This window comes from Sarcophilus harrisii, chromosome 1, assembly GCF_902635505.1.
Source record: "Sarcophilus harrisii chromosome 1, mSarHar1.11, whole genome shotgun sequence".
Classification (NCBI taxonomy): Eukaryota; Metazoa; Chordata; class Mammalia; order Dasyuromorphia; family Dasyuridae; genus Sarcophilus; species Sarcophilus harrisii.
Genome location: NC_045426.1, coordinates 467,842,365 through 467,856,418, shown reverse-complemented (window position 1 = coordinate 467,856,418; position 14,054 = coordinate 467,842,365). Strand labels below are relative to the sequence as shown.

The following is a 14,054-nucleotide window of genomic DNA, read 5'->3' as shown; positions in this document are numbered from 1 at the left end:
TCCACTCATTCCAACATTCCTGCTGTCTATGCCAAACTATATGTGTTCAATTCTCCTTTATCCATTTCAAATAAGAACAAGATTTTCCTACTACATCCTCTGTGTTTGTATACTTTTCTTTCTCACATCCAAAACAAGTTATGATAAATGTCAAGTTCTACCTACCTTAGTCCTCCTATATTCTTTTTACTCTCCCTTCTCTTTCCCTTCTTCAAAAATATCTTAACAAACCAAATTCATCCTCAAGATTTCTGTTTTTCTTCTAAAACTCCATCAATTCTCTTTGAAGACATTAAAGTTATAAAGTTATATTTGTTTCATCTCTCTCTATTAGAATTTTAACATTATATCATCCTACAGAACTTTCTGTTTGCTAACAAAGTTTACTTTTCTAGGTAGATCCTGTGTACTATTGTTGTGGGTCCTCTGGGTTCCTTTCCAAACTATCAAATATTCAGATGCCAAAGGAATTTTGCAAAAATGTGGCTTTGATGTTACCCATCTCTCTTTACTCTCCATGCAATAAACCTTAGGACTCTTTTTCATTTTTTGTACATGATCTGTTTTAACATTTCAGTCTGTTTGATTTTTCCATTCTTCATACAATTTACTTCCCTTCACTATGACCCACCAACTGTCTACCTTGCTTTCCGTTACATATTACATTCCATCTCTAATGACTTTTTATTGGCTCTTCCTTCCTTCCCAAGTCCATGTCCAGAATGCTTTTTGTCCTTCTCTCTGCATCCTGGCTTCATTCAAGATTTAATTTCCAACTAGAGGACTTTCCTTTATTCCTACTGTACCCCCTTCATGCCTTACCCTCTCCTTTAGTGTCTTCATTTAACAGGTATATATTTTGTATCTACATAGTTGTTTGTATGTTGTCTCCTTGCCCTTCATCCCCTATTATAATATGATCTCTTTGAGTTCAAAGACTAAGCTTTGAACTTTTTTTGTATGCCCAGTGCCATTATACTACAATCCCTGGCACAGAGTAATCATTTAGTAGATTCTTTTGACTGACTGATTTACAATCCTCTGCATTTCACTTGTCACTGTGCTTTGAGGCAAACTTTCAGTGTCATTTAAGAAGCTAAAGTGAGAAACAACTGCTAGAATAGAACAAATGTCCACCAAAGATAACTTCCGGCGGCAATTCAATCTTGAAAGCTTTGCAGAGAGCTTCCATTTTTACAAGGTATCTCTAAGAGAGGAAGAGAAGAGGAATCAATTATGGGTGATCTCATTACTCCCTAAAAGGTGATTGGACAACTAATTAAGTACTGACTCATGGGCCTATTTTCCTACAAAGATAAGGAAATTCCTGTAAAAATTTTATGTGTGTGTGAGCCACAAGTAAATTCAGTGTGTTCTTTATGAGATTTACAGGGGAACCAGGTAAACATTTTCAAATGATTCATTAGAGCAGATTGGATCTTTATATTCACATAATTGACTGAGTGATTTAGAGAAAATTAAATACTGTTTTTAAAACAAAAGTGTTTGATTCAAAAGAACAAAATATAGTTTAAAATAGTGATGTGCTGGAGACAGCTTGTTCCATTTTGAGTCCGTTATTAAATTTTCACTGTAAGCATCTTACACCTCAGGAAACAGTAATCTTAATTTATGGTTTTGTTGCTTTCTAAAAATGTGATGAAGAAATGTTGATAATTTAAATTAAACCTAAAATGGGGTGTGCATAAAGTGTATGTGTATGTTATTGTTCAGTCATTTCAGTCATGTCTGGCTCTTTGTGACCTCATTTAGGGTTTTCTTGGCAAAGAGACTGGAATGGTTTGTTATTTCATTCTCTAGTTCATTTTATAGATGAGAACAGATGAGGCAAATGGGATAAAGTGACTTGTCCAACTTCACATAGCTAAGTAAGTGTGAGGCCAGATTTGAACTTGATGGGTTTTCCCGATTCCAAACCTAGTACTCTATCCACTGTCCCAACGCACATCTATATTTCTCTCTATAATATACATGTGAATATATTATATATCACACACACATATATATAATACTGATATATGATAATATATTTCAAAGGTGTATGTGTATGTGTATGTCTGTGTATAAGAGAGAGAGAGAGAGAGAGAAAAAAGAGAGAGAGAGAGAAGAAAAAAAGAGAACCAGTTATTAAACATTTATTAGTATATATTATATATTAATTAAGGATTCTCCTCCAACAAGATTCATAAGATCATAGATTGAGAGTTGAAAGGAACATCACAGGCCATCTTATTCATTCCCTAGCTTGTTCTCTTCTCCTTTTCCTTTCTCTCCCAAACCTTATTTACGGACATGTTAAGTGATTTGTCCAACGTACCGCACTTAGAGAGGAAGAATATGTACCTAGATTGTCTGCACTTGGAGCTATTGCTTTTCCCATCACACTGCCTCTCTAAGTGTCTTTCATATTAATGGTAAGGTCATACAGAGTGAAATGATAATTCAATTACAGAAAAACCAATTATTTTATCAACAACTATCTTGTCAAGCATTCAATAGAGAAATGTATTTTTTTTTCCTTTTTTTTTTTGCTGAGGCAATTGAGATTAAGTGACTTGCCCAGGATCATGCAGCTAGGAAATGTTAAGTATTTGAGACCAGATTTGAACTCAGGTCCTCCTGACTTCAGGGCTGGTGCTCTATCCACTGCACCACCTAGCTGCTTTGAGAAATGTATTTTTCAGAGGGATTTGTTCCTTTCTACTGTCATGGATGGCCTCTACATGGGTCACAAAAAAGGATTCCCTAAAGATGGTGAGGATGTTGTTGTTTGTAAACACCTGACTACAACAAGGCCCAGGACATTACAGGATCTCCTCAATGAGGTCCATGATTGTTTAAAAAGATTCAAAACATTTCTTTGATATTTACTTGGTCTTTCCCAGCTGTTTTTTCCTGCTTTTGTCCTGTTTCATTTCAGTTTCCTTATATAGTACATTGGCAAATGAGGTTCACAGGATCCTAGATGAAGAAAACACTTTGAGTTATATAATTCATGATTCTCCAGGATTCTAAACAGCTCATAAAGAAAAACTCAGTTTATTAAAAAAGCCAGTTGTCTAGCTATTTAGTTGTTTGGCTAGTCCACTTAAGTATTCTTTCAGCACATAGATTGTAGACAGACCTTGCAGTTAGACATTGAGTTAGCTTCAGAATTGAATAGGAGTAAGAGAGTTGATAATTGAATTTGAGCAATTGAGCAGTGCATCTAATGATTCTGACTTGCTCTTCAATGAAAAAATCCATCAGTCTTCTTTCAATGATGCTATCTGTTTGGAAATCTTATGATGCTACAGCCTCCAAGGAACCGGTGTTGTAATTGATCCAAAAGTAAATGAAAAGATGTATTGGGAGGGAGTGAAGAAGGGGTAGATGTTGGCTACAGAACATTTCTTCTACTCAAGAAATATCATGATTGAAATTTATGATAAGTAACATAATTAGAGTAGGCAAAAAAGCTACATGAGTGAAGTTTGTAGTATCAAAACTGGAATTTCTAGTAAATAGCATGAATAGAGTTTTTAGAAAGGAACATGATTTAAATTAGTGGGACGTATCATGATTGGAATTTTTAGTAAGTAATATGATTGTAGTCTTTGTTCATATTGACTAAATAATTAAATGTCAGATATATTGTATTACTTCACATCACAATTCAGAAAGAATAAGCTAAAGGTTATTCCTTAGTGTGTTATGAATCTCCAAACAAATTTTATTTATATCTACAAGTAATAATAATGAAATAAATTTGGCTCAGATTTTTATATTTTTGAGCTTTAAATCAAGAATGATATAGATCATTTATTGACTTTTAAATGAAGCAAGTCAGTCAACAAACACTTATTAAGCTCCTGTTATGTGCCACATACTTTGCTAAGCACTGTGGACACAAAAGAAGGCAATCCCTACTTTCAAGGATCTCATAGGAGAGGCAAAATGCAAACAACTAGGAAGATGTAAGCTACGTACAGGATAGATTAGAAATAAGTAACAGAGAGAAGTCCCTATAATTAAGGAGGATCAGAAAAAGTTTCTTGTAGAATGGGTGATTTTAGCTGAAACTTAAAAGAAGTTGGAGAAATCGAGGTGAAGTTGAAGAGGGAGAACATTAAGCATGGACAGAAGGGAATGTGGGGTCAGTCAGTGAAAACATCTGGAGTAACTTTATCCCAAAACTGATAAAGTTGTATCTTTATACTTTTACTGATTCAGATTGTGATGTTTAAGGACATTTTTATTTTTTATATTTATGTGAATTCATTAGATCAAAATAGAATACAATATAAGAAATGATAATTATTCTTAGCACAATTTTAGTAATCCTTCTCTGTTTTTCAAATATATCTTCCATTACTAATTCATTAGTCCACACAATTAGCAGATCATTCAGAACAACAGTCTTCTGGGAATTCTTGCCCTGATTTCATAGATGAGGGTATGGGGAGAAAAACACTAAATGTTTTGCCCAAGGTCACCAAAAAAGTTCATATCAGGATCAGAATGAGAAATCAAAATCCCTGCTTCTTCGATCTTTATTCATTCTATTCTGTCCCCCCAGGAGTATCATCAATGTAGTTTCATTTTATGAAGACCTTTAATTCTCAACCATTAGGAACAATTTTATTAGAAAGATAAAAATAAATTAGAGTTTAATTAAGCAGAACCCTTATAGTGAGAAGTGGTATTTAGTTTATGTACAAGTCTTTCACCTTTGGAAAAGAGGGTTCATTTAAATATATATATTCCTTTATATACAATCTGAAATTCTCTCCAGTTTTGGACTATCATTTAAAATTTTTGTATAAAACCTATTATTTAATAAATGAGGTTGTGTGTATTTTCTGGCCAAGTAATCACTCATTTGTTTACCTTTGACTTTGAATCCATATATGCAATGGAGACCTTAGGCAATTATATGTTTCATTCTAAATAAAAGTGAACATTTGGATGGGGTTTAAATTTCTAGGTAATTATAACAGTCTTTCAGTTCCCTTATATGAATAGGCACTAGCAACCATTATTGAAAAGGACCTGGAATACACTAAGCTGATAGTTGAGGGAAAGAAATTATTGATTTCTGGAAACCCTTCCCATTTTAGAACATTTTTATAGTTTGGAGGGATGGGAAGTCAGAAAATTGCATTTCCTAAATCTATTCCTCAATTTTTGACTTGCTTTTATTTTTTTTTTTCTTTAAAGATGGTAGTCATTGCTCTTTGTTGTTAAGAAAAATGAATTTTGTAGCAATTTGTCAATTCTGAATAATGGCCAAATATAGTTGGAAGGGAGCATTGATGTGTAAAATTGAAACCAGTTGTTAATCCCCAAGTTATTTCAATTTGTTTTTGTAATATAGCATGTGTTGTTTATTTTTTTTTTATATTTTACTCATTAAAATTCATTTGCATACCTCGATATTGTCAGGCCGAAATATATTGAATTACAGTGGAAAATAAGTTTTAAATTAAAATTTTTCCATGGATAGTATATATCATTTGTAATACAGACCTGATGATTACTTCAGCTAAAGAAGAATGTTTAATCTGAGAATTCAACAGCAATTTACAGTATTAAAAACATATTTGCAATATATATTTTTAAGAGGAGAAAGATCTTCATAAAAGTGAATTGTTTATGTATTCTTAGGGTTAGCAAATGTATGAATTTTTTTTTCTTGGCTCTATTTGTTGGAAAGATTGTGTTTTTCTTTAATTTAGAAGGGGGATTTGGTAGAAGTGAGGCAGTTAATGATAAGATTGCCAAAAAGAAAGGAAACGGACAGAAAATATTGTCATTGAAATATATTTTAAAATACATAAAAGAAAACTTCAGGAAATTCAGAAGAAAGCACAAGGCAGTTTTTTTTTTTTTTTAAATAATGTGTTGATAAACACATTGTCTAAAACAATTTAGATGGAAAGGCTATACCACAAAAAATAAAAAGTGAATACTGAAAAATTCTAAAGAATCAGAGTGACTTCAAAGAAGAGATGTTGGAAGATATGCTTACCTCACTACTTTGCAGAGTTGGGATATATATGAGTGTGGAACACTATATTTTTAGACGTTTTTGGTATGTTGATTGGATTTGCTGATTTTATCTTTTTTCCCTTTTTTTATTTAAACAAATTTTGTTTGTTACAAATAGGATGGCTTTGGGAGCAGGGGTAATGGGAAAATTTTTGGCTATTTGAAAAAAGATATCAATAAAATGTATTTAAAATGAAAGTAATGTTTCTATATAATATTTTTTTAAAAAGAAAGGTATATATAAAACAGATTTAGGCTTTCACACATAAAATCTCTTCTCTGTGCTCTTCAGTATATGGAAATGTTCTTTATTTTCTGGTAATCTTTAAGTTCAACCTAAAAATAAAGCACTTTTTAAAGGAAAAAAATCAATATCTAATATGTTTCTTAAAGGTATTTTTGATGTTATTATCAAAAGAGGAAATATATGCATTTTCCAAAGTCATCAAACAAGAAATCTTTCTCTTGGCCTTGATAATATCTCTGGAATGGCTACTGGAAAGGTATGTAATTTTTTATTGCTATAGGATACTAATACTTACCATTAAAAAAAAAAAAACAACAAAGTGAAAATTGTTTTCACTAAATAATTTTTAAAGTTTCTGTTTTAATTTTTTGTTCATCTGTAGATTTCTTATCTTTGTGTAATAGTAATTTCTTTCTGGCTAAGTCAAAAGGTTTTGAATGGAAAATGAGTTGTTTATTTAACAAATGTGATTTAAAGATAATTAATTGAAATAAGTATGGAAAGAAAATGAGAATTCTTCTAGTTTTAGCCTCTTCATTTTACAGATTAGGAAACTGAGCATGAGGAAGTTTAAATGACTTGTCCACAGATACATAAGAAATATAAGAGACAGGATTTGAATTCAGGTTTTTTGGCTTCAGAGCCAATGTTCTTTGTGCTGTATAAAGCATTACAGAACTATAGATAATTATAGATTTTTATAGATTATAGATAATTATGGAATTATCTAGCCATTATATGACCTAGCAATGTAAGTTTCATTTATTTCTACACCTGTCTAAAGGAAAAAGTATTAGCTATGTGACTCTTTAAAATCATTTTAAGTGCTATAATTCAGTAAAATAAAGGAAATTCTGATGATAGTTATTCACATTACTTGGTCAAATTTTAGAACTCACTTATGATATGACACGTTATACTTGCCTTGCATGCATGGATCTCAATTGTACTGAAGAATGAGATAGTTGAAAATGATGGCATATCATGGACAGCACCAATGACCATATTACTATGGAACAATAAAAGTATATTTTTAAAAATCAACTATGGGTTTAGTTTTAGTCTTTGTACTACATATCACCACATAAATTTTATTTTAAAAATGTATTTCATTTTACTAACTTAAAGTTTTCTATCATAGGCTAATAGTGGAGTTTCCAGTGAGCTTCGAGTACTTTATCTGCCCAATCGTTGTGCTATTCTGGAATCAGTCATGGTCCCTGGACAAACAGTTGCTTTCAATTGTCAAGGGAAAGTGGCTGATGAATCAACAGATAGCTATGCAGGGCTCTCAAAAGAATTTGTGATATATGCTAAGGTAAGATGAAGGAAAGTTATCTGAAGAAATAACAGTTTACCTCCCCTCGAGTTTTAAGAAAACCTTCAGTAATTAAAAATCATTTGGCAGAAGTCAGAAAGTTTCCCACTAGGTGGCACTCATGTCTCCTCCCATAATATTTTACACAAACTTCTAGTATTTAGGGATATGTACTGTTTAATATATGTGTTCTCAGGAAATTCTGCTCCTTTTCATCCTTTGAGGACAATAGAGTTAAGAGGTTAGCACATAACTGAATTGTTATCAGAGTAATGTCTCATAACAGAAGCTAAGTTAGAATTATAACTAAAGGAATTAAAATGGGGGACATTATGGGAGTAGGGAGAATCTGAATCTGGAAGCTTATCAAATTTGTAGGTTACATGCTTTTACTGAATTTTAACTTTTAAAGTTTTTCATCTTGCATAAGCTTGGTGAAGGACAAATTTAAGGTTCATGCTTTTCCCTTTTTAAGTCTTTTTGAACTTAAGCATAAAAATGTCATAAAAATGCTCAAGACATACATTTGTCAAGAGGAAACTTCTCTGAAAATTGATAAATGTTTAAATATATGGCTGTGAAATATGATTGCAATACATTAACTTGTTCTCCTAGGGGTGTGGATATGTTGTAGTAGAATGGGCTTAGATTTAGATTCAGGAAACTTGGGTTATAGTTATGGAACTTTTCAGGAACATAGTTCACTGGCACAGGCATAAAATTTTGGGGCATAGGATATAGGTTGGAGTCAGACTTTGTCATATATTAATTACCCATGTGATCTTAGACAAGTCACTTCATGTCTTTCAGCCTTAGTTTCTTCATTTATAAAATTAAGTGATTTCACTAAATGACCTATAAAGTTTCAATCTTAGCACAATGCTTCCAGTGCTCAATCCAGTTTCTGGCACATAATATGGGCTTGATAAATGCTAATTGATTAACCAACTGAAATCCTTACAAATCATTTAACCCTATGAACCTAATTTTTTTCATATGTAGCAGGATGGGACTAGACTTAATGATCTCCAAGGTCTCATTCAATTCTAAAATTCCAAGATTCTTTAGCTGGTAGGAGATAAATCTATACAAATAGTTATAGGCAGTAGAACATTTCTTTTGGAACCTAATTTGCCTTCTTTCCTTCCAAAAAACAAATAAACAAAAAACAAACCCAAATTCTGAAATATCTCAAGAAAAAATTCTTGTTTTGTGTTATAGGAATTTTCTAGCTTCCCAAATAACTGTCAGTTAGTATGATGTTACTGGGAGTTTTCCTTTTGGAAAGTCTTTCACGGGGTGATTGGTGGATTCTTTCAATTTTTGTTTTGCCTTTAGTTTCTATGATACCAGGGCAGTTTTCTTAATAATTTTTGGAAAAAAAATGCTATCTAGGCTTTTTTTGAGGACTTGGGGGAAGTCCAAGAATTTTAAAATGATCTCTTCTGGATCTGTTTTCCAGGTCATTTTTTTTTTTCCCAGTGAGAAGTTTCACATTTTCTTCTTCTTTTTTCCTCCCTTTTGATCTTGTTTTAATATCATTTGATATCTCATGGACATCATTAGCTTCCACTTGCCTAATTCTAATTTTTAAGGAATTATTTTCTTCAGTGAGCTTTTGTACTAATTTGGTTAATTTTAAGGAGTTCTTTTCTTGAATGAATTTTTGTAGTGTGTGTGTGTGTGTGTGTGTGTGTGTGTGTGTGTTTCTTTTACCAAGCTGTTGACTTTTTTCATGATTCTTTTTCACTCTAATTTCTTTCCCCAATTTTTCTTCTGTTTCTCTAATTTGCTTTTGAAAATCCTTTTTAAAAGCTCTTCCAGGAATTCTTTTTGGGACTGAGACCAAATGACATTTTTCTTGGAGGTTTCACCTATATCCATTTTGACATTGTTGTCTTCTGTTTGTATCTTGTTGCTTTGTGTCAACATAGTAACTTTCCACAGTCAAGGGTTTGTTGTTGTTGTTGTTGTTGTTGTTGTTCTTTTGTTTTGTTCATATTTTCTTGTGACTTGGTATTTTTATCTGAGAGTTGGATTCTGTTCTTGTACTGTCCCATGCTGATTGTGCTGGGGAGCCTGAGCTCCTGTATCACAGGGCCTGCGCTTGTATGGGGGATGCCTCTCTGTTGGCTTGTGCTGGGGGGGCAGGACTCCATTGGTCCCCCCTTGGTTATGGGGTTTCACTGCTGGCCAGCAAAATGTGATGTGTATGTGATCTTTTTGCTGAGTGACCCTGGGAGCAAGACCTCTCTCTTGGTCAGCAATGGGAATGAGATCTTGCTGGTGGCCCATACTGGAGGTGGGACCTCATGGAAGGCTGCCTTGCATCTGTGGCTGCTGGCTTGCATGAGGGTACAGCTCTGGATAAGTATTGCTCTGGAGCTCAGAGCTTCTCTGTTGTGCATCCTGATCTGTTGCTCTCCCACCTCACTCCCTCCTACCTCAGTGAGACAGATCTTTCCACCTGTGCTGGTAAGCTGCCTCTCCCAAGTCAATTTTGAAGTAGTTTTCAAGTTTTTTTGCAGAGGAATTTGGGAGGATTCCAGGGAGTTCATTCCTCACTCTGCCATCTTGGCACCAGAAGTCTACTGTAATTCCTCAATGAAGAGAACAACATATTTGGTTAACAATAATTGATTTGTGAACTAAGAACTCATATTTTTTCTAAGATCCAAATACTAGAAGATTTCATCCTCTGTTCTGGATCAATGATAGCATTATATGTCTGTCGCTATCAGTCTTTTTCCTTTTAGGTAGTAGGTATAAATACCGGTAAAAGTTCTTGACTAGTGAGAAAATTTATTAGAAACATGTGACTAAAAGTATCACTTTCATTGTACATATAGGGTTTTTGCTTCTAAGACAAATCTTTTTGCTTATGTGTCCACAATTGCCTCCTGGTTAAATAATGACTTTATAGATTTAGACCTGAGTGAGACCTTAGAGATCTAATCTAGCACCCTCACTTTTCTTCCTGAAGATATTTTATTTTTGCAATAATTATTGGTTAATTTATTTTCCTCCATTTTTGGTTTTAGTGATAAATTTTGTATATCACACTTCTTTGCAAATATAGACCTTTCCCCTCCTTTAACATGGTAGGCTTTTTCTTGTACCAGAGATTAAAAAAGAAAAAAAAATATTTTAGCAAAATGAAAACTCTCACCATGTCTGACAATGAATGCAGCATTCCTTATCTGTAGTCTGTCAACTCTGTAATGAAGGGATAAAAATATTTTTTTTCTCAACTTTTCTCTGAAGCCAATCTTGACCATTATAATTATGTAGCCTTTAGTTTTCTTTTTTTAAATTCTTTCCTTTTCCCATTGTTGTAGTCCTTGTACAGAATTTTTTTTCTCCTGGTTCTGCTTACTTCACTCTGCATCACCTTATATAAGTCTTCCCATGTTTTTGAATTCAGAGAGGCCCAGGGATTTGCACAAAGTCACATAGGAAATTAATAGCAAAGATGGGATATGAGTATAGTTCTGCTGACTTTGATTTTATCACTGTTACTGTATATCATAAATACCCATAAATACTAAAATACCCAGATTAGGAATCTTTGCCAGAGAATAAATATCCTCGACAATAGAAAGAAGAATATAGCTGTTAATACTTAAATCTTCTATCAATTGATTTAAAGGGTGTGTTCCACAACAGTGCAGTGGTTCTACTTACCACAAGCTTATGCCAGGCGCTGACCCTCAGGTCTGATGGAAGCTGCAGTGGTGCAGGGAATCAGTCTGAAGAATCTCACTGGAAAGTGCATAAAATCAGCTCTGGAGTTTGCATGTTTGAAAGTGTGAAAAATTCAAGAATGTTTCTCAGGATCAAGAATGGTCACTGTGATGGAAGAGTAAGCATCTGTTCTCATTTTTTTTTTTTCTTAGCAAATGTTTTAATTTGCCAATAATAGAAATGAAGATGATGTTTTAGAATCTTTCATTTATTTGTTTTTAAAATCATGAGCATCCTGGAGAGTAGCATGTGAATTTTAGATAATGACATTTTCTGACTAGTTAGTTATTTGTAGGATTGTCAATTATTAGGATTGGCTTCAAAACTATGTATAGTAAGCAGCTATTTATTTGAAGGCAGGGGCATGTTTGATGAGAATGATGTCACTTTATATGAAGTACATCCTTGTTACCAAATAGGCCCTTATACATATTTGAAATTGTGCCACTAGAATTTTTTCCCTTTGAATTTTGATAGTTGTTTTGTTTTGTTTAATTTTGTTTGCCAGTATCCACAAAAATCTTATTCCTATACTTTATTGTGTATGTGGTACTCTTCTTTTTGTTCTTGCAGAAACTTCTGTATAGTTTGGCCATGCTGAAAAACCTTTGAATATGATACTGGTGATAAGCTAAATTGTTGAGGACCAAGTTAGCTAAAAAAAAAAAGATATGTAACCTATAGATTTGTCACTAATGGATGATTCTGCATTTCATGGGTTGCTATGATGAATGAAAAATGCAAAACAATATTTCTTCCTATGTGACCTCCTTCCATATCTATAGTTAAGAGTGGTAGAAATTAAGTAGACTAGGGCAGAAGATAGTATTAATCACAATTTTTAGATCAATATTGATAAATAATGTATTAAAATATAACTGCCTCTGGAAGGAATGAACACTATAAACTTACATTGGATTATTATTCTATAAAATCACATTTAATCTGAGGTAGGTATTTTCCCCAAAGATACAGAGTACAATCCATCCATGCCTTCTCATTCTATATGACTCTTATCCACATTCTGTAGGAAATACTCCATGAGAAGAGAGTATACTGGGATTCTTTTTCTAGATTCTTGGCATTTCATGAATTCAAGTAGAACACATGGACTGCTTATGAGTTATCTCTTGTTCTCACTACATGATTAGCCAATCTTCTTTACTCAGACATCCTTTTCATGATATCCTTTACATTGCTTCTTTTGCATAATTCTTCATTGTCAATTTATCAGATCAATTTTCATCAAACACATGCTTCTTTATTGCCCTTTGGGCTATATCTACAATTTTAATTCTTTGGATTCTGTATTATGTCATGACTCACAGCTATCACTGAAAAAAAAATTGATGTTATAAAATAATGGACTTTTGTTTCAGGGAAAAGCTTAACTTCATTAAAAATATGTAATTTCCCAAATACAATCCAGATCACTTTCTTTCTGTCCAATCTTGGTCCAGTTAATTTTCCAAGATAATGAATATCTGTCCAAAGTATACTTCATTTGGTCTTTATAATAATCCTTTGAGTTCAGTTCTATAGGTATTTTTATTCCCCTTCTACAGGCAAGAAAGATGAAACTCAGAGAAGGCACTGGTTTCTGATGACTACATGTCTGGTGCTTGTTTATCTACCATGCTGTTTCTCTATTATCACATTCAAGGAGAATTATGAAAGTGTAAATGAGACACACTATAGTCACCTAGAAGGAACTAAGTCTAGCCAAGGAAAAAAGGATACTAAAATGGGAAGTGAGAGAATACCAAAGAAAAAATATGTCTACTTCACATTATTTTCCCAGGGCCAAAAATGTTGGTAGGTATTCAAGAAGAATTGCATGAGATGAAGCTGAGCTTTAGATGGGGGCAAATAAGGCCTCTTCTCTACAGTATCACCCACTACTTTTAGTCCCTTGTACTTCCCCTTTTTCCCTTTTTGGATTTCTGGCATAGTATGGTTATACTTTTTGGAACCATAATATTTCTGAAGAATCAAAGTTGTGGGTGGATGACCAAGAAGATGATAGAGTGATGTAAGATGGGCACATTTCAGGAAAGCATAAGAAATATCAATGAAAAAAAATATTTTTAGAATGAGAGATTCATCAGTCATGTGGAAAAAGGGAAGGCTAAGCAAACAGTCTAAATGTTCCATTATTACCCACAGAATATAAATGTGACCCAGAGGAAGGCCTCTATTGCCAGAAGTGGATCTTCTATTGGGGATTTGGGAAAATATATGGATGAGAATTGCAGAAGATGAGGAGGAATGGGTTGTCTCTGAACTAGGCTAATGGAAGGAATCCTCATATCATTGTCACATTAGATCTTTTGAAGAAGAATCTTGTTTTAGACACACACATACACACACATATACACACATACATATAGAGACATACATACATCTGTGTGTATATATATTTATTCGAGGACAAAAGGGATAAGCATTGAAATTATGCTGATGAGCTAATATTTATTTTGAACTGAATTAAAAAGATTGAGATACAACATATTAAATCCAGATATACAAAGTGGTTATTAAAAATACAAGGTGATTCCCAAGAAAGAGTAAATGGGCATTAATGTAAAGGTAGTTTCTGAGTTAATCTAGTCTGTTGGTATCATATTCCTTCCAGGTATTGCTCATTGTTGTTCAGTTATTCAATTATGTCTGATTGTGATCTCATAGATCGTA

The 14,054-nt window shown here is 33.2% G+C and overlaps 1 protein-coding gene across 1 annotated transcript in view; it reads left to right on the top strand.

The window, feature by feature from the left end:
* RP1 (RP1 axonemal microtubule associated) overlaps nt 1-14,054 on the top strand; it is a 582,455-nt gene that overhangs the window by 69,607 nt on the left and 498,794 nt on the right. The window contains exons 13-15 of the mRNA XM_031946393.1: nt 6,445-6,554; nt 7,440-7,616; nt 11,266-11,478. Of these exons, the coding sequence (XP_031802253.1) occupies nt 6,445-6,554; nt 7,440-7,616; nt 11,266-11,478 (500 nt within the window). The remainder of the gene's footprint in view (nt 1-6,444; nt 6,555-7,439; nt 7,617-11,265; nt 11,479-14,054) is intronic.